Consider the following 27,470-nt stretch of genomic DNA (forward strand, 5'->3'; position numbering starts at 1 on the left):
GAGGCAGGGATAAATAGTGTCCTACTACCGCCCGTTCTGGGGTTAAGTCTTTCACTGGTGATGTAAGAAGGTCGACTGTGAAATAGCCATTTCGGGGCCTAGAGGATGAGAGAACAATAGTCCCGGTCAGGATACTTAACAGACCTGGATGCTGTCCTCTTCCTTGGTCCCCTGCAGGAGGCAGCACTTCTTGCACCCAGCCCATATGCCCCTTCGGTCTGTTCTGTTGCTGTCTTTACTCCTGGTGGCCCTAGCTTAGAGCAAGCTTAGGGACCCATTGAGCATCTCACTGCAACTCCCTCTTGGAAGTGGGGCGGGGTGGAGTGGGCAGAAGAAAGCCTGAAATTGGTGACCAGGGGACAGGGGATCGTGCTCCTCAGCTCTCCAGTGGCCCAAATCCCAGTCACCTAGACCAGGGTAGCTAATACCCCAGAGAATGGGGGAGCGGTGGCTGAGCCCGGGGGGCGTCTCTGCTTCTGTTCCTTTAAGGAGCCGCTGTTTAGCATTCCTGCTGCTGCCGCTGCCGCTGCCTGACTCTGTGCGCTGATTGGCTGGAATCAATTGAGAAGGGAGCCAGGGAGAGATGCTCTTGACTCCACTCAGATCCATCCTGGGGACCTGAGCAGAAGAGGCTCTCACCGCACCTAGCCTTTGCCTAGGCTCCCACTTCTTCTTTGCCACTGGGCCTTGGCCCAGGAGCCACAACGGGCGACACGGAGCCGCCAGTGCTGGAGGGGGAGCCGTGGGTGCGGGGCAGCGTGGGGGCAGAGGCCCCGGGACGCCCGCCCGGCCCCAGGCCCCGCTCCGCCCGGGCGCCCCCACGGGTGCCCCCACCTTCCTGGTCTGAGCAGTGCGAGTGTGCTCGGGAGCCCGGTGGTGGCAGCGGTGTGGAAACTGGCGTGAGCTGGGGGGTCCGAGCCGCGGGGGGCAGTGCCATGCACAAGCACCAGCACTGCTGTAAGTGCCCCGAGTGCTATGAGGTGACCCGCCTGGCCGCCCTGCGGCGTCTTGAGCCTCCTGGCTATGGGGACTGGCAGGTGCCGGACCCCTATGGGCCAAGTGGGGGCAATGGGGCCAGCTCCAGTTATGGAGGCTACAGCTCGCAGACCCTGCCTTCACAGGCAGGAGCTACCCCCACCCCTCGCACCAAGGCCAAGCTCATCCCCACGGGCAGAGATGTGGCGCCAGTGCCCCCTAAACCAGTCCCCGGCAAGAGCACCCCTAAACTCAACGGCAGTGGCCCCAGCTGGTGGCCTGAGTGCACCTGTACCAACCGAGATTGGTATGAGCAGGTAAGGACCAGCGGATGGGCGGGGGGCGGGGGGGCGGGGGAGGCTGGTGGGACAACCCAAAAGGATTAGGGATTGGGGTCTAGGAAGTCTGGGGAACAGTAGGGGTTGCTGGGGCTCCAAGTCTGTGGACCCTGAGCCTTAACACTGCAGCCGATCAAAGAGATACTGTTGCAAATATGTACTTCCATGTGTGTCTGTTTAGGGGGGTCTCCATTTGAAGGGGATTGGGAGGAGCTGTTTGTATCAGGGGGTGATGGTATGGCGGAGGGGCACATTTTCTAGTGTGGGGGATTTGGGTTTGTCTCAGTGCGGCGAGGGGGGGAGGTTGGCAGTGTCTCTGTGTCTGGCAGGGGGCGGGAGGTTCTGCGGGGGTTGTATGTGGTGTGTGTCTCCACAGGAGGGGAGGAGGGGGCATGTTTCTCTGCGTGGGGGGGCACATATGTGTTTGTATGTATGTTGGGGTGTGTGTGGAGGAAAGCAATGGAGCTTGTGTGAGTGTATGTAGCGGAACCCATGTGCGGGGCTGACTGAGCTTCATCTCTCAATACCATGAGTCCCTCTCCGTCCCAGTCCCTTTGTGTGTGAACGTGCACATGGATGTGTGAGGATGTCTCTCTGAATGTGGAGGTGTCTCTGTAGATGAGGCTGCAGGAGTAGCTGTGTTTGCTTGTGTGTGTCTCCATGTATATATGTGTAAGCATGTGGTTTCAAGAGTGCACACGTGTGTGTGCCCGCGCACACATGTGTATGTGTGTGTGTGTGTGTGATGTGTGTGTGTTGTCCCTGGTGAGAAGCGCTTGACAGGAAAAAGAGGGGAGGGGGAGGAGGCGACACGTCCCAAGCAAGGCTGAGAGGCTGCTGAGAAGGACAGACTCTTTTGTCCAAGCTGCTCTGAAGTGTGTGTGCTGTGGGGGGTGGGGGGGGGGGGGTGGGGGGTGTTAAACAAGCCTCCTTGCTCCAAAGCAGGCATATTGCCTGGAACCAGGCAGAGGGCAGCTGCCCTAGTGTAAGGTCTGCCCCGAGTGGGGCATGGCCCTTGTCGATACCCAGAGATGTGGGAGAACTTAGCTCCCCAGCTCTGATTTGGCACAGCTTGGGAGCCCCTGGGTGCTGGGCACAACTCGGCTTCCACTCCCAGCCTGAACTGGCAGCTTAGAAAATGGAAGGAGCATCTGTGGGAGAAGCAGCAAAATGGAGGCTGGGCCGGCAGAGCCGGGTCTCTGGCATGCATGGCGGAGGGCCTGTCTAGTTCTTCAGTTCTGCAGCCCCCAGGGTGGAGAGAGGAGCTGGAGGCTTTGCAGTCGATGGCAGGTGCCGACTGCCCCAAGTTGGTGACCATTCTGACCATCTCTGAGGAGAGGATGGTGTTTTCACCTAGGAGCAAAAGAGAGGGCTTCTTGGAGACAGGAATCCTATGGACCGTCTGTCTGTCTGCCTACACCTCTTTTGGTGTCCCTAGTCTTGGTTCCTTGCCCTCTCCAGTGAGTCCTCGCTCCTTTGCCCCTCCCTTACAAACACACGCTCATGCTTGGCCTGCCCAGTGGGAAATAGGTGCCAATTCCAGGGCTGGGCCCGTTGGGTACCGTTTCTTTCCCCAGGCTGATCTTGGGATGGCTCCTGATCCTAGGGGCAATGTCTCTGGGTGGGGGTGGGACCAGGGCTAGAGGTGGACTGCTGGGAATGGAGACCTCCAGGTACCACCCAAACTGGGCTCGAGGCATGGCTTGTCACGTGTGGGCACACATGGTGTGCCAGGGGCATGAAAGAGCTGAATAGGTTTTCTTTTGCTCTGTCTCTATTGCATTGTACTTCAGTCAGCTGGCTTGGATTGGGGGGGGGTGTCTCTGAAGAGCCAGAGATTTTTCCTCCTGGGACCAGGGTGAGGCTGCAGCTGGAATCCTACCATTGACTCCTTAAGACTACAGGACATGAGGGAGGAAACAAGGGAGGCATGGCTAGTCAGCACTCTTGAAGCCAGTACTGCAAAGGATGAGGGTGGGAAGGGGGAAGCAGAGCAGGATACGTGCAAGGGCCCTCAGCTGTTCTCTTCTGGGGCCAAAACTTAAGCAAGGTACAACACAGCCATAGAAATTAGGATCAGTGCTGGGACAGATGGGAGAGACAATGGGACTCCTTCAGTCTTGAAAATGATTGTGTGAATGTGGAAACAGGTGTACTTGTCTGGGCAGAATCCGATTTCCACTTGAAAAATGGCCACAAGTATGTCCTGTCAGGAAGGCCACATCTATGTGTTGCTGAGAACGACCTGTGTTTTTGGACCATTCTCTTACCTGTCTACCCATGGCTACTGTGTGTTAAAGATCACAAATTCTGCTCCTAATGTCTGGGTCATCAGGTTCTCCTTCACGGGGATTTTTGTCTACTCCAGTCCCGTCCTACCCCTGGTTTGTCCTCAGACTCCTGGCCAATCCCCACCCTGACCCTTCCTTCTGGGACACACAAGAGGTTCAAGTCCAAAGTCCCTTGGAAAAAAATGGATTAGGATTTTTACTCCTGTCCATTTGAAAACTTGGATTTCTGGAACCTTTGAAGGAGGTGTAAAAATAGGGCTTCCAAGGTACTCTGATGAGAGTAACATGGAGAAGGGATGAGTCGCCAAAATACCACTGGCCTTGAAACTTCCTATAACCCAAAGAGCACCAGGACATGTTCTACACCCTAACTCCCAGTGTTCCCTTAGGCACACCTTACAACCTCTCTGGGCCTTAGTGTCCCCAACTGTTATGTGAAAGTGATTGGATAAGGTGATATGTCTGTTGTCTTCCCGTATCTGACATTGTGGGAGTCTATGATCCCAAAGTCAGGGGGAGCTGTGCTTCAGAAATGGAAAGGTTCCCTGGCCAGGCTTCTGGGCACTTCCTATTGATGTTGGGTGTGGTATGGTTTGCCCACCATGCTCCATCTCTGCCATCCCCCTTAGGCCAGCCCTGCACCCCTCCTAGTGAACCCCGAGGCCCTGGAGCCCAGCCTGTCGGTGAGTGCACCACTGATTGGCTCAGTCTCAGACAATTGATCTGGGCTAAACAAACAGCTGGGTTTGGACTTAAACGGTTGGACGCAAGGGGAGGGGTATGCTCGCTTGGGGTCAGCCTGTCCCCAGCCGTGGTCTAGAGAAGCCCCGTGGTGTGCTTGAAATCTTTGTGGGAGCGGGGGAAAGAAGCAAACTGACTAGAGAGCAGATGGCTGAGAGGGCAGGAAGCACTGAAAGACGTGCTGCTGTCTTCCCTTAGGTGAACGGCAGTGATGGCATGTTCAAGTATGAGGAGATAGTTCTGGAACGGGTAAGTTTTCCAGTGGGGGGGGTGGAAAGTGGGAAGCACGGGTTGCATCCAGGAGAGGGGAGGGCCCTGAGCAGCATTTCAAGACTCACAGGGGAGCCTTATTGAGAGCACAGGGAAACAGGGCCCTCAGAGGCCACAGCATTGCATTTATCAATCAACGCACAATTATTCACTGATCTTGCTGACTGAGGCCTGGAGATGTGGGGTGGGGGTTGGTTTGCTGAGGCCTCACCACCAAAAATGGTCACCATAGGCTGAGAAACTGCTAGGTTTCTGACGAATGGGCCCCATCCCACCATGGGACCTGGAGAGCCTACTCTGGGAAATCGAGGGGGATGGCGTGCCAAGAACCCTTCTTTGTGCTCTCAGAATGAAATGACCATGCCCTTCCAACCCCTTCTCAGGGCAACTCTGGCTTGGGCTTCAGTATCGCAGGTGGCATCGACAACCCTCATGTCCCTGATGACCCTGGCATCTTTATTACCAAGATCATTCCTGGTGGAGCAGCTGCCATGGATGGGAGGCTGGGGTGAGATGGCCTGGAAGCAGGGCCGTGGGTGGAAGGGACAGGGTGGAGAGAGAGGACAAGGGCCAGCCTGCCAGGATGACCCTTCCATTAGATCGGAGGGGAGGGAAAGGAGGAAGGGAGAGAAGAGGAGAGGGAGGGCACACGAGGCATGGCAGAGGGACAGTGGCACAGTGGCATGCCTCTTGGGTTTTCCCCACAGGGTTAATGACTGTGTGCTGCGGGTGAATGAGGTGGACGTGTCGGAAGTGGTTCACAGCCGGGCCGTGGAGGCCCTGAAGGAGGCGGGCCCTGTGGTGCGGTTGGTGGTGCGGCGGCGACAGCCCCCACCTGAGACTGTCATGGAGGTCAACCTGCTCAAAGGGCCGAAAGGTGGGGCCCTCCTGGTTCCTACACTCTAGCCACACACACCCCCCCACCCCCGTCCTAGGTCATGGCTGCCCCATGGGGGAACTGAAGGGAGTGGCCTTTCTTCTAGCATGAGTCGTCCAGTCCCAGCTCATAGCCTTCTTTCTTGACCTCAGGTTTCACCCCTTATCGACCTTGGGACGTTAGGCTGGTGTTTGGGGTTCCTGGTGGGAAGGGAGCTTTTGGAGGGGACAGTGGGGTAGCTGGGAGGGAATTGGCTTCGCAATGAATGAACCACGCTGACCTCTCCTTGTGGCCCTCTCCCACTTCCTGCTGGCTGCCATCTAGGCCTGGGTTTCAGCATTGCTGGAGGCATTGGCAACCAGCATATCCCAGGAGACAACAGCATCTACATCACCAAGATCATTGAGGGAGGAGCTGCTCAGAAGGATGGGCGCCTACAGATTGGGGACCGGCTGCTTGCGGTGAGACAGCCTTCATGGGGATGCCCAAATGATAGGGCAGGGAGGAGCAGCTCTGGTGCCCTCTCAGGAGAGAACGAGGCATTTTGGAGAATTTCAAGAATATCTCCTGAGTTGTGTTTACCTAGATAACAAGACCCTAGTTCTTTCCATGGTGGGGCCAGCCACCTTTATTCCCCTTTAACCGTACCCTACTTGGACCTGTTAGTATACTGAAAGAGCATTCCTTTCAGCTGTCTGGAGAGGTTTTCCCTTCTAAGACCCAGCCCAGGGTGTCTCCTCTTCTAGGTGAACAACACCAATCTGCAGGATGTGAGACACGAGGAAGCTGTGGCCTCACTGAAGAACACATCAGATATGGTCTATCTGAAGGTGGCCAAGCCTGGCAGCCTCCATCTCAACGACATGTATGCTCCCCCTGACTACGCCAGCAGTACGTACCCAATGGTCTTTTGCCCTAGTTTCAGTGGGGGAGGGGGTAAGGTGTCTGTACCCTTTGTTCAGAGAGAACCAAAAGAGATGAGAGTGTCACAACAGTCCAGGTCCCAGCCCTGTGCTTGGGAGTTGGGGTGCCCTTGGATTAGTTCTTTTTACACCTTTAGTTTCCTCTTTAGCCTAAAGGAGCTAATGATATATATATACATACTGCCTTCCTCATTGGACTGGCACAAGGATCAAATGAGATCATGGATGAGAAAGCCTTTGGAAAACTATTAGGCTACAGAGATGTGAGGGATTATTATTAGTCACACCTCTAGTCATGGCCTTTCTTTGTAGACTGCCTTCAGCTCAGCTCTTTCTAAGAGTCACAGGAGTAAGCCCAGGGTTTAGAAAAGGACCGAGGAGGAGGAGGAACCCCGGGGTGAGGGTGGGAAATGGATAAAGTGGAGAATAGTGGCCTAGGGAATCAGAATCCTTGGGCCTTTTTTGCACCTTTGGTAGGATGGGTGGAAAAATCCTTGGAGGGGGTTGGGAAAAATTCCATAGTAGGACACCTCTGGACCCTTTCTTTTCCCTCTTTTTCCAACCTCAGCTTTCACTGCCTTGGCTGACAACCACATAAGCCATAATTCCAGCCTGGGTTATCTCGGGGCAGTCGAGAGCAAGGTCACCTACCCTGCTCCTCCTCAGGTGCCCCCGACACGCTACTCTCCCATTCCCAGGCACATGCTGGCTGAGGAAGACTTCACCAGGTAAGACCTAGAGTGGACTGAGGATACATTTTCTGGCCGGGGACAGGTCTCGTCGTAGTATGGCAAGAAGGAGGCTAAGGCCCTCATCATTCCCAGCTGTAAGATCTGGGGCCCGTGAGGCCTTGGGACTCTAGAAGGGGGCAGAGGTGGCTGCAAGAACGAATTCTGCCGTCAGGGGGAGTGCCTAGCGAGTGGCCCAGATCGGAAAAAAGCAGATCCGGGGTGGGGTGAGGCTTTTAGGGGGTTGAGGAGGTGGGGGGCGACGGGGGGGGTTTCCTGGCCCGCGACAGTGGCAACCCTCTCTGCGGCAGCCATACATAGTCACTGAGGAGGGTCCTTCAGCCCACGGGGTTGGCGGGACTCGGCGAGGCGGCCCGGGTGGCCCGGGACCGCGCGGGGAAGGGCTCCGCCCCGTGGTGGCGGCGGCGGCGACGGCGGCGGGCTGGGGCCGTTGAACTGGTCAGGCCGGCCGGGGTTGCAGGGGGACAGGTTTGCGGGGTGGGGCCTGGGCGGCTGCTGGGCCGGCTGCAGTGGAGACGGAAGGGTAGGCTGCCCCGGGGAGAAGCGGAGGAGCCATGGAGAGGGCTCGCAAGTTCTCAGGCTCCAGCTTGGCCCTGGGTTTGGGCACGGCCTCGGCTTCAGCCTGGAGGAGGGCCTCGCAGAGGTGGGCCTGGCCGCTCCGCTCCCTGCGGCCCGGAGGGGATGCCAGGTAGGGAGCATCGCACCCCAGAGCAAGAGAAGGAAGAGGCTCGCTTCAAACCTGGGCCTCCTTCTCAGGAAAGATGTTCCGGAACGCATGAGGATGGCAGGATGGGACAATGTGCTGGGGAGTCGGGGCCACTTGTACAGACACACATGTGCAGATCATGCCGCTCACCTGGTGGCACTGTGGCCATTTAGAGAATATGGCCAGTTTTAGTCAGTGGTTTGTGTTTTTGTTTTTTAAATATAGTGACTCCTCTCTTCAGTTTAGCCTGTAAGCATCATATAGGGACCTGTTTTTTTTTTTTTTTTTTTTTTCCATCTCTTTCTTCCACATCACTGGTCAAGTGGTAGCTGTTTCGTTGTTGGGAGAAGGTAGAAAAGGTCATAGTTGGAGAATGGAACTTCAAAAATTTGCAGCAGTAGTTGTAATGAAAGTATCTTTTGGATGGCGAGGGCCATCGACCCAGGGTGACTCCACTACCCTTAACAGGGTTCTCTTTCAGCCCAGGGCCTTTCACAGAGCTTACCAGAACAGAAGACTCGGGGAAAGATGAATGAGTGAGCTGTGAGATTTGGGCTCTAGAGTTCTGGATGAGCTTTTGTTGACCTGTGAGTGCTGAGGAATGCCCATTGGGAAATTGACTAGGAGCCTTTAGGAAGAGGAACTGAAACTTGGCACCTGACATAAAAGAGCAGCCAAGCAGGTTTCGAGAGACAAAGGGAGGAACAGAGCATGATACATAGAAGTCCAAGTCTTTCCTTCCTATAGCGAGTATGGGTTGTGTGACAGTCCTCACAGGCTTGACAGTTCTTGTTATCCTTTGTCCTTGACCTTCCTCCTTGTCCTATCTTTTACTCTTGTCCCTCCAGAGAGCCCCGCAAAATCATCCTGCACAAAGGCTCTACAGGCCTGGGCTTCAACATCGTAGGAGGAGAGGATGGAGAAGGCATTTTTGTTTCCTTCATCCTGGCAGGAGGCCCAGCCGACCTGAGTGGGGAGCTGCGAAGGGGAGACCGGATCTTATCGGTAAGACAAAAGGCAAGGTGGGGGGATGGGTGGTGTGCCAAGCTAAAAGGGAGGAGGGTGTTCTTGTGTCCGCCAAGAAATGGTACTTGAGATGAGGGCAGGGCTAAGAACTGAAGAAAATGCAAATTGTCTTTGTAAGTGCCTTTAATGAGGGAAAAGGGACCAAGACCAGATTTATGCTTGAGGAAGAAATGAATGTCCCTGGATCTTACTTAACTTGGATTGGCATTTGACTTCCACAAAAATAATTATTATACCAGTGAGATTGTATACTTTAGGCCTATTTGGGGGGGGGCAAGTATGGAATTTGGGGAAAACAAAGCTAAATAGGCTGAGAGATGGGCTGCACATCCCTTTTCTAAGTGCTATGACTAACTCGTTCTTGCCTTCGGGGTGACTCACAACTCCTCTCTTTGGGCAGGTAAATGGAGTCAACCTGAGGAATGCTACTCATGAGCAGGCAGCAGCTGCTCTGAAACGGGCTGGCCAATCAGTCACCATTGTGGCCCAGTACAGACCTGAAGGTAAGAGAGGGCAGGTGGGAAGAGATGATAGTTCAAACCTTCCCTACCAAAGGTAACAAAGCCATGTGACCAGGTCTGCGGGATTCTAGTGCGGTCACCTCTTATTTCCTTTTCCGTCTAGACAATGTGGTTGGTCTGGGTGGTTTGGGAGCATCAAACAAGGGGTGCTTAGAGCCTGCTGATGAGGGGTGCAGTACTGCAGAAAGCCAGTAGCGGGCAGCAGCCTATGGGAAGAAGCACCAGAGATTTTAGGGCACCTGGAAAAGCCAAGGAAAAGTGGAGGGCTCAGAGGCGGTGATTGGAATTGTGTGCCCTGGAAAAGAGTAACTCCCGGTTAGAAGGACCTCAGAGAGTAAGAAATCCGACCTCCTAAGAGATCTTGGGTCAAATATTTGTGGATCCCATTTATTTCCCTTCATCAAGGGAAATGACTGCAAGACCCACCTAGGCTTTGGAAGGTGATGCTCAACTCTTTGGGTTGGGAGGGGGTGCAGGAACAGGGTAACACCCAGATGGAGATCTTGGTATTCGCAGCTAGCAGGTCCCGGGCCGGGGCGAGTGGGCGGGGCCGCTTAGGCACACCAAGGTGTTTGATTGGCCGGGCCCGCGGAGGCCCAGGTGCGGAGGTGAACCGTAGGAAGGCGCGCCCCAGCCTGCGAGCCAGCTGGACACCCATTGGCGCGCCGAGCGCGGCCTCCAGCCGCACGCCCCGCCCCCTGACCCAGGCGGAGGGCGACGGGCGCCCCTCCTCCCCTTGCGCCTCTGGCGTCTCCTCCTCCATCCCCTCCCCCTGCCCTCCTCCCGCGCGCCCCGCTTTGTGTCCGTGGTCTCCCGCGCGGGACAGAGGGACCGGCCGGAGCCGGCGCTTTCTCGACACTAGACCTGAACTCCGACTGGGCGCCAGGTGAGGTGGGACGGACAGGGGCCAGGCCCCCTCGCAGTCCCCCCTAGCCTCTCCACTGTTCTGTTCTCAGCCTTTTTTTTTTTTTCCAACGTTGCGCCCCATCTCTGCCCTCTCCCCCCGAAAGCCTGAGCTGCGCACCCCTTCCTCACCTCCGGGACTTCCTCGGCCTGCATCTGGGCCGCGAGGGGCTCTCCGTCCACCGAACCCTGTCTGGCTTTCACCTCCGTGCCATCACCTCTTCTCACCCATCAACTGTACCCCCCTTTTGCCCCCAAAGCCTCAGTGCTGCCCACAGCCTCCTTCCTGCTGCGTCCCTAGCTGCCCTCGATTCCTCACAGGCATTTTCTAAATCATCCCTTTCCCTCATGCGTTTTTCTCCCCCTAACCCTAAGAATGCCGGCAATTAGTTTAGGGTTCTCGTGCCCCCTGTCTTCGCAAGGCTTTCATTCTGTACCAGACATCTTTCGTCCCTCCTCCCGCCCCCCCTCGTAAGCCTGGCCTTTGTCCCTCAGGGCTGCAGCAGCGCCTGGGTTCCTTGGCCACCCAGGCCCTGCAGGCCTGTAACCCATGTGGAGGAAGGGACCTGGTCATGGCAGGTGCTCCAGTTTTGCGAGAACGGGAGAAGCCGGTTCCCTGTGACAAAGCTGGGAAAACTCAAAAGCGACCACCTTTGTCCTTCCCGCCCCTCCCCCATGCTAGTTCAGTGCCTTCTGAGCCCCAAAGAGAGCGGGGCCCTGTCATCCTTTCTGCCAGGCTTGCTAGGAGACAGGAGTGCAAGGAGGTAACTCATAGGCGATCTTGTTGGTCTGAGATAATTGGAAAGAGAGATGCAAATGGACACTTCGACGCTTTCCCCTCCATGTCTGGCGTTCAGCTTCCTGACAGGGAACGCACCTTAGGGATATTGTTTTTTGTGAATCAGGCTTGTGATGTTTGCTTCTCAGGAGAGAATTCGGCATTGGATTTTGCTTAGCAACTAATATTTATCATTTTTTTTTGCTCTCAGTTTAAGAGTAGCTTCTGCAAAGGAAATGGCTTCCCATTGCCTGCCTGGCCCCCTCACCTCTCTCTCTCTCTCTCTCTCTCTCTCTCTCTCTCTCTCTCTCTCTCTCTCTCTCTCTCTCTCTCTCTCTTCTCTCTCTCTCTCTCTCTCTCTCTCTCTCTCCTCTCCCCACTCCCTCCCCCTCCCCTCTCTCTCTCTCTCTCTCTCTCTCTCTCTCTCTCTCTCTCCCTCCCTCCCTCTCTCTCTCCCTCTCTCCCTCCCTGTCCCTGTCCCCCCCCCCCGTGTGTGTGTGTGTGTGTGTGTGTGTGTGTGTGTGTGTGTGTGTGTGTGTATGTAGAAAATGGTGTTTCGGTTTTTCTTTCTGATGCTGGGCACATGGAAACAATACTGTGGATTTGTCTGGTGGTGCTGTGCTGGAAACTGGTGACTAAATGTTTCTATGACTTTTGTTTGGAGAATGCAACTAACTGGTCTGCATAAAAGGTTGCAAGTGGTTAAAGTGATTCCTGCAGCGGCTGCTGCTCTCCCAGTGTACTCTGGAGAGTCTATGATGTGGACTGAGGTGCTGTCTTGTGTCAGGTCTTTCTACCACTTGCTGCACACGGCCTTCCATTCAGGAATTAGTTGACGCACTGCTAAGCAATGCCTCTCCAGTCGTATTTTTTCCTTTGATTTGCTCAGTCCAGCAGAGCCCTAATATGCCAAGCGTTGTCTTCATTTGAAAATGTACCTTTATACTGGTCTAGCTAGACTGTCAGGCAGTCTGCACTGAGTCCATACTTTTCTTACATCAAATCCTTGTATTTAATAGTCAAGATTCCTTGTTGATAATTGAAAAAAATACATTAAATGTGATTCTTTGGAGGATTGCATCATGGTGGCTGTTTGCAAAGTGAATAATCCAAATATATGTGTCTGTTGGCAAAAGTGGCAGAGACTTTGCACGCTATTGGCTAAGCAACTGTTTGTTTGGATTTTTCACATAGAATGTGAACACTGGAAAGGGTCAGATCACAGTTTGCACCCCTACTGTGCAGACTGGAACAACCACAGGAGAGCTAGAGAGGTCACACAGGGAAAGTTGCTGAGGGTCAGCAAACCATTTAATTTTGAGGTCCACCAGGGGGCACATACAGTGGTTGTAACAGCTGAGACCTACGACTAGTTCCACTCGAGTGGAAGAATAACAGGATTGGAGAAATAACAGGCCTAGGGAAGGCATGAGGGAGGAAGGTGCAAATGGAAGGGGACTGTACAGAGGCACCATTCCAGTGCAGGCTTTGACTACATCATATTTAGCACAGGAGCTTAAAATAGCTTTGACTAATTAGAACAGTCAGGATAAGAACTTTTTCCTGCCTTTTAAAATGTTTTAAATGAGATATAAGTCATAATAGCACTCACTTCCCACGTGTAGGTCTATAGTTCAGTGACACAGAGTTGTGCCTGTGTTGCCACAGATAAATTTACATTTTTATGATCCCCCTCTCCTTTTAATACATAAAGAGGGACAAGCTTTGGGAATGTGATAAGCAGTTGCTTCCTAATGTATCTCTCTCCCTTGAACAAGAAGGGGGCTGGGTGGCAACTTAGAAATGCTCATGCCTTGAGACTTTTGTGTATATGTGCTGTTCAGTGTGGTTTAATGAGGTATAAGAACTGGGTCTTTCTATTTGAGCTTTATATTGTGCCTAGCATGGGTGTTTTACAAAGTGTTTTCATGATGAAGTTTTGGGAATATTGAATAGTAATAGAACTGTTAAATGACAAGATACCACTGTGAAAGATGTTATTTAATAGTTTCACTTCTGATTGCTCCAAACTGTAGTGGATACCAAAATCCTACCTGTTAGCTAAACATATCAAAATGGAAAATATAAACAACTGGCACTTGGCAAAGGCTTTCTTTCAAACTATTTTAAAATGGACACTATTGACTTATGGAGTTGTAGCACCAAGGTGAAGGTGGGCTTGGCATAACATTTTGAGATCTCCAACATTTTCCCTCCAGTTACTCTGTTTCAGCCTTTGCTTAAACTGAGCTAGTGTTTTTCTGGAAAGATCTTTTGTCTTTAGAGTAGAAACCCGATGTCCAAACCAAGACGTGTGCCAGAAATTGATCACTTAAAGTAGCCCAACTGGGAACCCATCCTTTGTGAGCAGTTTTTTCCTACTGGAATGTCAATCCACACAGAAGTATGCTAAGTGAGAGAATGACTTTTTCCACATAAGGCCTGGAAGAGCAAGGGGTCAGGACTGATAACAACTCAGACGTTTCAAAGGGTTATTTTTCTTACAACATTTCCCCAATTTGGGAATGAAGGATGTAAACATTCCTACCCTATCAGTATGATCTCTCATGACAGCAGAGATAAAACTACATCAAGACAAAGAAAGTTTTGAAACTCCTACTGCATTCCTAAGGCAAGGTTGAGGCAAGGACAAAGATGGATCTTCAGTAGTGAAAAGGTGGAAAGGACCCAAATGGCCATCAAGCCAAGAATGGGTACACAAAATGTACTCTCAACATACACCGTTTTTTTTTTTTATTCCACCATAAAACAGAATAAAGAACTGATTGTCACAACATTGCTGAACCTTGAAAACATTAAGTAAAAGAAGCCAGGCACACCTTTCATCCTACCAGCATTTGGGAGGCAGAGGCAGGCAGGTATCTATGAGTCCCAGGCTAGCCTGGTCTACATAGTGAGTTCCAGACCAGCCAGGGCGACGAAGTGAGACCGTGTCTCAAAAACCAAACCAAAACAACAAAAACAAAAAATAAACCAGGCACTAAAGGCCACATATTGCATGATTTTATTTACATAAATTGGCCATAAGAAGCAAATTAATGGAAGCAAAAGACAGGGTTGAGCCGGGCGTGGTGGCGCACACCTTTAATCCCAGCACTTGGGAGGCAGAGGCAGGCGGATCTTTGTGAGTTCGAGGCCAGCCTGGGCTACCAAGTGAGCTCCAGGAAAAAGGCGCAAAGCTACACAGAGAAACCCTGTCTGGAAAAAACCAAAAAAAAAAAAAACCAAAAAAAAAAAAAAAAAAAAAAAGACAGGGTTGTGGTGAGGGGAGGTATGGGGCTCTCTCCCCCCCCCCTTTTAATACACAGAGAGACAAGCGCTTTGGGAGGGTGATAGGTTCAAGATACTTACTTCCTAGTGTATATCCCCTGCACAAGTAGGGGTTGGATGTCGTCTAATCTGTGGGCTTGGCACATAGGCTGTTAAATTGCTTCAGTTAGTATCAGACGATACCTTTTTTGTTTTTTTGTTTTTTTTTTTTTTTTATTTTGTTTTTTCGAGACAGGGTTTCTCTGTGTAGCTTTGCGCCTTTCCTGGAACTCACTTGGTAGCCCAGGCTGGCCTCGAACTCACAGAGATCCGCCTGGCTCTGCCTCCGGAGTGCTGGGATTAAAGGCGTGCGCCGCCGCCGCCGCCGCCGCCGCCGCCGCCGCCGCCGCCGCCGCCGCCGCCGCCGCCGCCGCCGCCGCCACCGCCGCCGCCCCGCCACCGCCACCACCACCACCACCCGGCCTTGTTTTTGTTTTTCAAGACAGGGTTTCTTTGTGTAGCCCTGGCTGTCCTGGTCCTGGAACTCCCTCTGTAGACCAGGCTGGCCTCGAACTCAGAGATCCTCCTGCCTCTGCCTCCCAGTTCTGGGATTAAAGGCATACACCACTACCACCATGCTGTACCTTTGTTTTGTTTTTTTGAGATAAGGTTTCATTATGTAGCTTTGACTAGCTTGGAACTTGCTATGTACATCAATCAGGCTGATGTCAAACTTCATGGAGATCTGCCTGCATTTGCCTCTCCCTCCCCAAAATGCTGTGGGATTAAAGGTGTGTGTTACGACACCCAGTTTATCTCAGCTTTCTCAGTCCAGGTGATCATACAATCCTGCCCCCAAAGAAGTAGTAGTGGGCAAGGGATTTCTGGAAGCATGTGGGAGACTCTCCTACAGAAGCAAAGTGAGTTTCCCACAGAGAGTGATTTTGTTGGGGGTGGGGGGTGTTTCCGGGAGGTGCAAAAAGGTGAAAGTTGCTTTGCTCAATTTAACAAAATGTGTACAGGTTTAAGAATATTAATGGCATAAGTAGGCTTTTCTCATGTCTTAAACTGAAAAGGCGATTGTAGTTGTCATTTCTTTTGAGTGCTGGGGATGATATCCAGGGCCTTATGTAGGTTAAGCAGGGGCTGTACCACTGAGGATACCCCAGCCCTGTCATTCATTTTTTATGACCTTAACAATTAATTCAAGGCTACACAGAAATGGAGTTTAACAGCTTAACCATCACCCCCAAACTTCTTATCTCCCTCAGCCCCAGGCAACCACAAATCTCCTTTCTGATGCTTGTGGAGTCACTGTTTTTTTCTGAATTTTTTCATGGAAGTGAAATTATATGGCACGTGGCCTTTTGAGACTGGCTCCTTTCACTCAGCACAAGATCAAGGTTAATTTATGTTGTAGCATGCATCAGTATTTCATTTCCTTTTATGGATAAATAATATTCTATTGCGTGTGTGTGTGTGTGTGTGTGTGTGTGTGTGTGTGTGTGTGCATGTGTTGTTTCCATTTTGGAATGGTTATAAATCATACTTTATAAACACCAATACTCAAATCTTTCAGTGGACATAAGCATACATATTTCTTGGATATATTCTCTGGATGGAATCACGTTACCACTCCATGTTCACCTTTAAGAGGACTGTCCAGGCTACTTTCCATTTGTCCAGGCCTGTACCATTTCTGCATCCTCAACACTTGTTAGCATCAGTCCATTTGGTTGTCACCCTCCTGCTGGGTGTGAAGTGGTATCTCCTTGTGGTTTTGATTTGCATTCCCTGATAGTAATGTATTTCACAGGCTTATTGTTTGCAGTTCAGTTTTGCTCTGACTTGATTCTCATCTGCTTATAAATTAACTTGAAAATAAGTGGAAGGGCCAGGCATACTATTGGTCCAGTGATTAGAAGGAACTGAGGGTAACTAGTTCTCACTCTTATCACCTGAGTGTGCTGGAGGGCTTTAAGGCTTGAGGAGAGGTCCTTTGGGTAGAAATGATTTAAAAAAAAAGATAGGGTCCACCTTTTTGGAATCAGGTTATTGGGTTATAATTCACATGCCATAATATGAGCATGTCCACTGAAAATATGCATTTCATCTGTTTTTACAGTTTTCAGCATTTTTATCACAGTCCCTCCGGAAGCCTTGACCCATTACCAGTCACTCCTCATTTCCCCTTAGCTCTCTTTTCTCCCGACAGCCTTAGGCACCTTCCAATCTTTTGTGGGTACTTCATGGAAACCTTGCACCATGTGGCCTTTTGTGTCCAGCTTCTTTTAGTGGAACCTGGTTTTCAGGGTTCCGCCGTGTTGTGACATGTGTCAGTTCGTCACTGGTTGTGGGGGGGGGGGGAGAATGGGCCCGTCTATGGTTCGAGCGCATTTTCTTTATCCATTCTTGGCGGGATGGGCATTTGGGTTCGTTTCACTTTTTCACTCTTGTGAATACTGCTGTTACAAACATTCCTGAAGAAGTCTTTGTGTGAACAGATGTTTTCAGCTTTCTTGGATTTACACCTGGGAGTGAAGTTGCTGTGGGTCATAAGGTAACTGAACATTTTGAGGAGCTGCCAGACTTTTTCTCAAAGGGCTTACGCCTTTTCAGGCCCACCCGGTTTTGTAAACTTAGTAGAGAACGTGAAGCTTGCCTTATGGTTTTGTCCCCTGGCACTGCATGTGTTTGTGCCGGGCTCTTCCGTGTTCTGTGTTTCTGTAGCCCAAGGACATGGTAGTGAGGTTTGGCACAGCCTTTTGAACCTAGCTAGGCAGGTGCTTTCTTGTCCTTGCTAGGTGGTGTGAGTCAGAATCTAGGAGCTTTGCTGTTTGTAAAATATCAGATCTTCCTGCTGGGTGGAATGATTACCATAATATGTAGTAATGGAAATGGATTATTTCTTAATGTAATTATAGAGTTTGAGGGTTTCTTTTGTTAATTCATTGTGTTATGTGTTGAAATCTTGACCCTGATATTGACACTGTTGTTAAAAAAAACTTTAGAATTATATTCCACAATAGGAATAATGTCCTGTTGCTTTAAATAGAGGAATAGAAGTAGAATAAATTGGGACTACCACTGCCACTGAAATTAAAACTACTGTCTTTGCTAATCTTGTGTAAGAATACATGTCCACACATACATGTACACCACCCCCACACATACCTATTAGCACAATATGTAGACAAGTAGACTCATCCATGTATGATATAGAGATAATATATCTACATCAGAGAATCCAAGCTCCTGACTGCTACTTCGGAGTTTTTCTCTAAATGGATACAAGTCCTTGACTCGTAGACTCAGTTTTCTAATGTATAAAAAGAGGAGATTATGCTAAATGTTTGGTGACATGTTTTCTAGCTAAAATTCTGTCTTTAGGTAAGTGGAAGTGAGTTTTGAATTCAATTTATGAATTCTTGTTTGTACCTATCCACTTATTAAATCAAACGGTCTTGAACTAATAACTGTCTTGCTTTAATAAAGGCTCCTGTCCTTTCCTCTTTCTTGTGATAGGCTTTTATCATCTTGAAAAGGGCTTCTGTTTACTTTTCCCTCAATTCACAGTTCCTTCAAAAGCAAAGGCCCCAGAGAGTTTTCGAATTTTCTGCTTGACGAAATTAAGTGATGAAATATTTTGTTAGATGAAAAAAATGAAGATAACATGTTTTCTATAAATATATACTGTCAGGATTTGGATTTCAAAAGAGAGAAATCCAGACCGGATTTTCTAGTGTTTTATAACTACCCTGAAAAAAAAAAAAGTAGTAAGCACCAGCAGACAAGCCAGTTTGGTCGGACTCTCAGTTACTGCTTTATGGGTCAGGAAAGTATGGCTGTGGTGTGTGTAGATTTCAGTGAGGCACTAACTCAGTTCCTTGTTTTTGTTGAAAATGGCCAGGTTAGGACAGTTATATGTTCATGTGGATTTGTTTGCTTCTGTTTGCTGAGCTAGGAGCAGTGTAGATGGAAATTTTTAGTACAAGCATACCCTGGTTTTGTCCTTGGTACACTGTTGGTCTGTTCAGTGTGTCTTCTTACCCAGATCCCTTAAATTTTATTCCTGGATATAAAAATATTAGATATACATTTATGGACAATTGGAAACATAGAAAATACAAAGTCAAAGAATTCAAATCACCTGTCAAACTGCCTACAGGGATAAACACTGGCTTATGTGCATCTTTGTATATTTCTTTTCAAACTTTATATATTTATATTTTATATATCATTTAATGTGTCTGTAGCTTTTAAAAGTGAAATTATTAGATTGAAGTAGTTTTTATATTCGATTCATTATTTTGAATCACATCATGAATATTTTCCTAAGTCATTATATATTATTTGAAAAAATTATTTGAAGTAGTTAAGAAATAATCCATCATGTGTATGCCATAATTCAGGTAACCATTCTTCTGTTAGTGGTTGTGGATATTTAGTTTTTTCCCAATATTTGTTCTTCTAAAATACTTTGATGAATATCCTTGTACAAGGTTTCTATGAATCTATAATTATTTCCTGAGAATATGTTCCTTTAAGTAAAATTATTCATTTAAAGGATATGAACATGTTTAATGCTTTTGATACATTTTTTTCAAATTAGCTTTTACCTCCGCAGGCAGTATGAGGTCGTCCCCCCCCCAAGATTCTCACTAATGTGGAGTAATTTTATTTATTTTCATTCTTTTGGCAGTTTTATACATGCATATAATGAATTTCAGTCTTTTCCACCTCCCCTCACCTTCTTTTATTTCCTTCCCTCTCCTGCTGAACCCCTTCTTCCCAACACGTCCCCCACCTACTTTCATGTCTTTTTGCTTGTGTGCCCCCCACTGAGTTTAATTAGGGTTCCTTGCATGAACATGGGTGGGAAGTTATTTACTGGAGCATGGGCAACTTATCGTCAATCACTATAGCAGTAAGGAAGGTGACACCCCTTCCCGAGCCACCAATAATTGGCAACAGCCCCTTGTGGAACTGGAGCTTCATGAACCCTTCCCCCTTCCATGATGAAATGTTGATGGTTCTCCTCAATCTTGTGCAGGTCTTATGTAGATAAGCAGAGTTGCAATGAGTTTGTGAATGAAATGACCGTTTCTTTTCTTCTTCTTCTTCTCTTCCTCCTCCTCTTCCTTTTTTGTGGCATACTTCCTCATCCTCCAGCTCTTCCATTCTTTTCACCCCATCTTGATATACCCAAGCCTTGGAAGTGGGCGATGGTGATGTCCCATATAGGGCTGAACACTTTACCATCCCTTATTCTCAGTACTTTACCAATTAAGAGTCTCTTCACTAACCACCATCCAATGCAGCAAGCAGCTTTTCTGATAAAAGCTGACCACAGCACTGATCTATGGATATAAACATGAGTGCTTAGATGGCTATTTGACCACATGTCTACCCAGAAAAAATGACAGGGCCTGTGCTCTCTCTAACCACCAGCTCTTGACCAGGTTTACAGTACTAAGCTTGAAATCCCCGTGGAGTGGGCCTCAAATCCACTCATAAAGTGGTACCTCCCCCACAGTATTCATGCCATTATTGCACCAAAGGGTACATCTTAACAAGCTGGTCATCATTGTAGCTTACAGGGTTCACAGCTGGATTGGGACTGTTGATGACTTCTCTTCCAGCAGCCTGGGTAGCACCTTCTAGCACCCTGAAAGCTAGCCAGCTAGGAGGAAGCCACCAACTCGGCTCCAGCTTGATTTCTCCATGTCCTGTGACTAAAGTGTGTGGTATCTTCAGCTGTAGGGTCTTGACCATCGAGTTCTGTTGGGCAACCAACAACAAGGCCAATAACCTGTATTGCTTTGGGGGCTTCTGGGGCCTCTCTGACCAAACAACTCATAGGGTGTTATCCCACATCTGCCACTGGAATTCTTGTTTAATAATCTATGGCTTCTGTCTGTTAGGTTTCTATTTCTGTGATAAAGACCATGCCCAAACACAACTTGAGGAGGAAAGGGTTTATTTCACCTTACAACTCACAGATCACAATCCATCACTGAGGGAAGTCAGGGACCTGGTAGCAGGAACTGAATCCGAGTTCATAGAGAAACCTGCTTACTGGTTTGCTCAGCCTGCTTTCTTTCATATTTTAATTTTTATTTTATAATATTATTTTATGTGTATGAATATTTTGCCTGCATGTAATGTCTGCAAATACATGTGTGTATGGTGTCCCCAGAGGGCAGAAGAGGACATCAGGCCCCTGGTACTGGGGTTACAGATGGTTGTTAGATGGTTGTTAGATGTCATGTATATGTGCTGGATCCTTTGCAAAAGCAATCCATGCTCTTAGGCCCAGACCTCTGAGCTGTTGCTCCAGCCATCAGTTTGCTTTCATTTACACTCTAGGACCATCTGCCCAGGGCTAACACAATCCACAATTGGCTGGGTCCTCCTACATCAATCATTAAGAAAATGCCCCATAGGCTTGCCTACAGGCCAGTTTTGGGGAGGTAATTTCTCCATTGTGGTTCCTTCCTCTCAAATGACTAGCTTGTGTCAAGTTGACAAACAATCAACAACAAAAACCAGGACAGCTTCTATAACATTTGAGAGGCAGAAGTGTGCAAATCTCTGAGTTCGAGGCCACCTTTGTCTACATAGTGAGTTCCATGCCAGGCACGACTAAATAGTGAGACCCTTTCTCCAAAAATTAAAAAAAAGAAAAAAGAAGAAATAGCCTGTGGCTTCTGGGAGCAAGTTCCCTGCAGCATACCTCCATTCAAAGCAAAGGCTTTTGTAGTTTTTGTTGTTGTTTATTTCAGTACTGAGAATCAAATCCTAAGGCCTCACATAAGCTAGGCAAACTCTTTACTCCTGAGCCACACTCCTGGCCCTTTTTATTTGAGACAGGATGTTGCTGTGTAGACTAGGCAGGCTTTGAACTCAACTATCTTCCTGCCTCAGCTCCCCATGTGCTGGGATTACAAATAAAATCAGCTCCCATCCAGTGTTTCCCTTTCATTTATTTGGTTTCTATTGGGAGGTCTTGGAGGTCCTTCCCTATCTTGAGAGAAAATAAATACCTAGCTGTATTTTCTTCTGGTTATTTGATGGTTTTGTTTCATCTTGAAAGCCTTACCTTGCCTCGAGTTTACTTAGGCTGTAAGGGAGGCAGGTACTATTTCTGTTCCAAACTGTAATGAATTACTTCATTCCCATTTCTCAAGCACTCCATTTCCCCACTGTTTTGAAGTCCCATCTTTAGTATAAGCAAATTTATTTTATACACCCATAATTTGGATTTTGGGGTTTCCTATTCTCTTCTGTCATGTTTTACCCTAGACTATCTATTATTTTACTCAGAGATTATACTTAAAAGCAACCACAGATATTTTAGCAGCTATAAACTAGAGGAATCTTTTTTGTTTTGTTTTGTTTTTGTTTTCGTTTTTTGAGACAGGGTTTCTCTGTGTAGTTTTGGTGCCTGTCCTGGATCTCACTCTGTAGACCAGGCTGGCCTCGAACTCACAGAGATCCACCTGGCTCTGCCTCCCAAGTGCTGGGATTAAAGGCATGCGCCACCACTGCCTGGCGGAATCTTTTTCTAGGTCCCTTTTTCTGAGCTACTTCTACAGAAACTTGACCTAAAAGAGATTCAGATGATACTGTAATAAAGATTGTCAGAGAGTTTGTGATTTTGTGGGAGTGTTACTGTGAAGGGTGTTTGAATCTAGATTGTTGACCTCGTAAAATGTAGAAATTGGCTACATCAACCTAGATTGGCCAGCTTCATCATAAGCTGTATGTATTTTGGTCATTATGAGGTAGCACCACCATTAAGTAAAAGATTGTTCTGAAAACGCCTATTTGGTACTGAGAGCAGGATAAAGGTAGAATTTTGCCTTCATTCTCAGGTTTTCTGCAAGAGGTATTTTGCCTTGAGTGACCTTTCCATATACTTTGGCTTGTGGAGTAAGGGAGCCAAGCATTTTGTTAATCTTTCATTGGAACATGCTATGTGAAATTTTCTTTGAAGTAGGGAGAAGGCCCTATTTGAAGCTTTTACCCAATGTGAATGCTTACTTGTTCTTAGCTTGATAGATGTGAAAGCAAGGTACTTTTGTACTCATTTCAGACCAGTGACTGAGTGCAAAAAAACCTTTAGTGAGCATAGCACTTTCACCCAAATAGCTAACTCTTCCTACATCCTCACTAGATGCTTTGGAAGACACACGTGCGCATGTGTACGAGCACACACACACACACACACACATACACACACACACACACACACATACACACAACGCACGCACGCACGCACGCACGCACGCACATGCACACACATGCACGCACATACACACAGCAAAAAAAAACAAAAAATAACCCCCCAGGGAACAACTGGAATTTTTTAATGGCATGCTTCCACAGTGCATCTTGTTTTCTGTTTTAGTCTCGGCATCCTTCGTGATGCTGTTCAGAGCCCTGGCTAAGTGTGTGTATGGCTGAGGAAGTACATTGTGACAGGGCACAGACAAGAACAGGTTTCTGTTTAGGGTTGGTCATAATTTCAGCCATTGTTCTAAGGGGAGAGCTGGAATTATTTTCCCTTAAGCAATATTTGTCCAGATGGAAGCTGTTTGTTGCTTGTGCTTGCTTACATAGCCTCAAGAATTTTTTTTTTTGCAATTTATATATTTTGCCTTTTTAATTCAAATAATTTAAAGTTATTTGTAGATTTTTTTGATTTTGTTAAATAAGTTAGACTGATCCTAGGTTTGATTCCTTATGAACCTCCTTGATTTTTCTTAAAATCATAGTGTTATAATTAGAAGAGACTTTCAAAATTGTTTAGCTTTGGAGGTGTTGGATTCTTGAAGTAGTAGGCCCATAATTAGAGATTAACTCAAGGCTTCTTAATAATTGTGATTCTGAGAAGTGTACTTTTTGGCAATTCTTGTATGCTGTATGTTTTTTGTTGCTGTTGTGTTGAGAACGGTATCATGATAGCCCAGGCTGACCTGGAACTCACTGTGTAGCTCAGGCTAGCCTTGACATTGCAGCAATCTTGTGCTTTGCCTTTCTGAGTGCTGGGATTACAGATGTGCTTCACCATGCCTGGCTTGCTAACAGGTATCTTGATGAACTTATTTTACCTTCAACTCCACATTTATTTGGAAGACATAAAGGACTGTAGTGTTCCCACAAGTGCTTGTAATTCACACACATCCCAAAGGTTCGTACTCCAAAGACAACTATAGAAGGCTGAAACAATTTACACTCATCAAATCTGTGCCTCTCCGTGGAGCTTGTAACTTTATTTCCACCAGTGCTCTGTAATTTTTCACAACTGGTGAGTCCTTAAAGCCTTTGGGCATCTCACCAATGGTAAATGAGATCTGTGTGAGTTTGATATCTGAATGACTGTACTTCCATAAGAACTGATAAGCTTTTTGGGTAGTTTTTGATTCATTCTGAACATGAGCCAGGTAGGATTCAGCCATGTCTTCCCTATTCAGCATTTTATGGGGCCTCAAGGCCAGAAAGTTCTCTTCTCTCTCTCTCTCTCTCTCTCTCTCTCTCTCTCTCTCTCTCTCTCTCTCTCTCTCTCTCTCCTTCCTATGGTCTTAAATGTCACTTCCCTCAGGGAGAGCTTTGCTGAAATTACTCCATCCCCAAGTAGATTGGGGCGCCCTGTATGAATCTCCCTCTACATTTTTATTTATTGCAATTTTAACAGTTGTAGTTGAAATTGTAATTAAATACTTCTTTGTTGATGTGATTGGAATTTATAGAGACTGTTGATTACTAGTATATTCCCAACAGCTAACACAGTGGCTGGCATGCAGTAGATACTTGAATAACTACATGAATGGCTAAAACTTGTGCCATGCTAAGAAGAATGGTGTTGAAGGGCACCAAGAGTGTTTGGCCTTAGGCAATGGAGAAGATTTCAGGAGGAGGCAATAACAGATGTGAAGGAATTGTGTTCAAGGGTCCCAGACCAAGGAGTTCAAGAGCATTTGTGTCATGAGAACCAGGTAGGTAATAGGCAGGAGGATGGTGGAACAGTCCTGAATGATTAGTTCAGATATTAAGGTAGGATTCTTTAGTTGCTGTGATTGTAGATACTTGGATAGGGAAGTCTAGAAACTTAAGCTTTATGGTGACCAAATAAGGATATAAAGACCAGTTAGCACAATAGAGCAGTGGTCCTGAGAAAAGTGTGACCTATGTTAAGGTAGAGGGCAGGGCTGGGTCAGAGATAAAACATTATGACATTGGTGTGGTAGCACATACTTGTAGTTCCAGCTATTCAGGAGGTCGAGGGTGGAGGATCATTTGAGGCCAGGATTTTCAGCAGGCCTGGGCAATAGAGTGAGACCGGTCTCTAAAGAAAAGAAAATAGTCAAGAGGAAATGAAGAGGTTAAATCAATAGAAAGGCAGTGGCCATGAAAGCAAGAGGTAGACTGTGGACATGATGTGATCAAGAAGAAAGATCAGAGCCGGGCGGTGGTGGCGCACGCCTTTAATCCCAGCACTCGGGAGGCAGAGCCAGGTGGATCTCTGTGAGTTCGAGGCCAGCCTGGGCTCCAGGAAAAGCGCAAAGCTACACAGAGAAACCCTGTCTCAAAAAACCAAAAAAAAAAAAAAAAAAAGAAGAAGAAGAAAAAGAAGAAGAAGAAGAAAGATCAGACCTTGAGGAACCATGTTGGCTGTGCACAGGAAAAGTGGGAGTGTCACTTACAGTATTGGGACACTTTAGTGTAAGGAAAGAAAGACTTGGGTTTCAGGTAGACACTGGGTGATCAAGTCTAGTCTTAGATGCTTATAGAGGCAGGTGGAACATCTTATAGGTGGTAGCTGAACCAAGGAATTAACAGTGCTTGGAAAAGGGAGACGGAGAGCTGGGGCCCGCCCGGGGCCTCATGCTAGAGTACCAGCAGCTACACCCACCAGCAGAGCAGCCCTTTCCATTACTGTGCAGAGAACATTATATCTCCTTTTGTCTGATCCTTTCCATACTTCGTCTTTGCCAAAAGGTCAGGAAATGGTTGTCTGTTCCAGAGTAAAATCTTGCCTTTACTTTGCGTAACTGAAAGGCTCATTAAAGTCTATTTTCCAAACAAAAGATCAGTTTGTCCTCAAAGGTAAATTTTGCCTCTACTTCTGCAGAAACCAAAAAGCTTCTGGAAGCTGCCAAATATCATTTTATTCTCAGTCAGAAGGGCTTCAGAATGTTAGGGTTTAGTGGTGACAATCAAACACTTGCTTTTGTGTAGCGCTGAGATGAAACTCGGGGTCACATGCATGATAGGCAAATGCTCTACCGCTGTACTGTACCTGAACTGTGTGATTTGGGTGTGTATCGATGGTTCATTTGACTCTGCACCTCACTTTTGGAAGTGTATATTTCAGAAAGGTTCACACAATTCTATAATGCAGCATTGATTGCAGTATTAAAAATTATAGGCTGTGTGTGTTGGTATTCTCAACACTCCAGAGGCTGAGGCAGGATTGCATTGAATTGAAGGCCAGCCTGGGCTATATAGCAAACGAAACACTAGGCTATCCTAGGTATATAGCAAGACCCTGTCTCAGTGAGCAAAGAGTTTAAATGTACATTGACCAGGATATGACTGAATAAAATATATTATGGCCTCCTTAAGGTGCAATGCTATGTGGCCGTTAATCTGTATAAGGTCTTATATTTGTGTATTGATGTGAGTGGGTTTCTATGACATATCAGAGAAAGGAAAAGTGTGTGTGTGTGTGTGAGTCTGTGTGAGCTGTGAATCCATGGATATAAAGATGTATGGAGGTAAGCTTGGAAGGACGGACACATAAGGAAAATCCTAACAGTGGTTTGCTTCTGGATAGTGGAAGGAGGAAACCGTACAGAAATTCCAAAGAAGAAAGTGGAAACATTTTTTTTAAGTCAAGGGCTGCCTAGCATACATGAAGTCCTGGGTTTCACCCCCAGTGCTGCAAAATTTTTAAAATAAATCATGTGTTACTTTTGTAGGGTTTTTTTTTGCAGTTGGAAAAAGGCATTTATTGGGGGTGAGGAAGCACACACATGCAACAGACAAAGGAGAGTGGGGGCTCAAAAAGCCAAAAGATCCTGCTATTGTAGTTCTTTAAAAACTTTCCCAGAGCCGGCCCAGGCCCACACCTTTAATCCCGGCACTCGGGTGGCAGAGGCAGGCGGATCTTTGTGAGTTCGAGGCCAGCCTGGGCTACAGAGTGAGTTCCAGGACAGCCAGAGCTACACAGAGAAACCCTGTCTTGAAAAAAACCAAAAGCCAACCAAACCAAAACAGAAGAACAAAAATCCTCGCATTGGGCACTGGCCTCTTTTGCGTTGTCCTTTTTTTATGGATTTGAGGTTGTACTGTCAGATTGATTTGGGGGAGCATTCCAGCCCTCTTGCCATGCCTTCCTTTGGACACTTTCTGCAGGATCATTGCCTTGCCATTAGTCAAAACCAAACTGACTTCCCTATCAGAGCAGTGCTTTCCAACTTGATGGGGAATCACAGTTCCTTGATGCTTTTTGAAGGCAGATCCCAGGGCTCAGCTCTCTGTTCAGTGGCCTCTGATACAGTGGATCAGAGGCTGGGTAGGGGGGCTTTCCAGAATTCTGACCTTAAGTCATTCTATGGCCCCTGAGGAACCCTCTTTCTGTACTGGCGTCTACTTGTGTCCCTTCTGGCTTCTTTTCTCTCTGTGATTAGCATTGGTAAAGGGGAAGGAGGAAGCAAAGTATGACTCATCGTGGATCTCTTTGTGGGTCACAAATGGTTGGGTTTATCTGAATGGGAAAAATGAATAAAGTGCAGTTTAATAGACTTGAGATTTTAGTAATAGGTGGTGCTTCTTTAAAGTAGCCTGTTTGAAGTGGGGCCTCTCAGAAGGAAGGCTGGTCAAGTGGCTTCCTACGCAGTGACTTGGGCCTAAGAGATACCCTCCAAATAATGACTGCTTTTCTGGTAAGTGGAAGGGAAGGGAAAATGTTGCGAAGGCTCAGAATTTAGCTGTTTTTTAAGTGACGCTTTTGTCCTGGGAAAATATTTAACAATATTAAGAGTCATGGTCTTAAGTGCATTCCACATGCTTTTTTGCCGGGATGACGTTCTGT

The 27,470-nt window shown here is 47.7% G+C and overlaps 1 protein-coding gene across 8 annotated transcripts in view; it reads left to right on the plus strand.

Moving 5' to 3' along the window:
• The first annotated feature begins 521 nt into the window (after nucleotides 1-521).
• The window catches only part of Dlg3 (discs large MAGUK scaffold protein 3), a 53,676-nt gene continuing 26,727 nt past the window's right edge, over nucleotides 522-27,470 (plus strand). For 2 of the 8 annotated variants that reach the window (XM_028883919.2, XM_028883920.2), the window contains exons 1-10: nucleotides 522-1,292; nucleotides 4,234-4,287; nucleotides 4,544-4,594; nucleotides 4,999-5,123; nucleotides 5,323-5,492; nucleotides 5,817-5,953; nucleotides 6,239-6,383; nucleotides 6,984-7,143; nucleotides 8,719-8,875; nucleotides 9,297-9,399. In XM_028883919.2, the coding sequence (XP_028739752.1) occupies nucleotides 936-1,292; nucleotides 4,234-4,287; nucleotides 4,544-4,594; nucleotides 4,999-5,123; nucleotides 5,323-5,492; nucleotides 5,817-5,953; nucleotides 6,239-6,383; nucleotides 6,984-7,143; nucleotides 8,719-8,875; nucleotides 9,297-9,399 (1,459 nt within the window). In that variant the 5' untranslated portion in view covers nucleotides 522-935. Of the gene's footprint in view, nucleotides 1,293-4,233; nucleotides 4,288-4,543; nucleotides 4,595-4,998; nucleotides 5,124-5,322; nucleotides 5,493-5,816; nucleotides 5,954-6,238; nucleotides 6,384-6,983; nucleotides 7,144-7,370; nucleotides 7,853-8,718; nucleotides 8,876-9,296; nucleotides 9,400-10,218; nucleotides 10,304-26,646; nucleotides 27,322-27,470 lie in introns of those variants that run through there. The other 6 variants (XM_028883922.2, XM_028883921.2, XM_028883923.2 and 3 more) reach the window with 6 other exon arrangements.

This window comes from Peromyscus leucopus, chromosome X (genome assembly GCF_004664715.2).
Source record: "Peromyscus leucopus breed LL Stock chromosome X, UCI_PerLeu_2.1, whole genome shotgun sequence".
Classification (NCBI taxonomy): Eukaryota; Metazoa; Chordata; class Mammalia; order Rodentia; family Cricetidae; genus Peromyscus; species Peromyscus leucopus.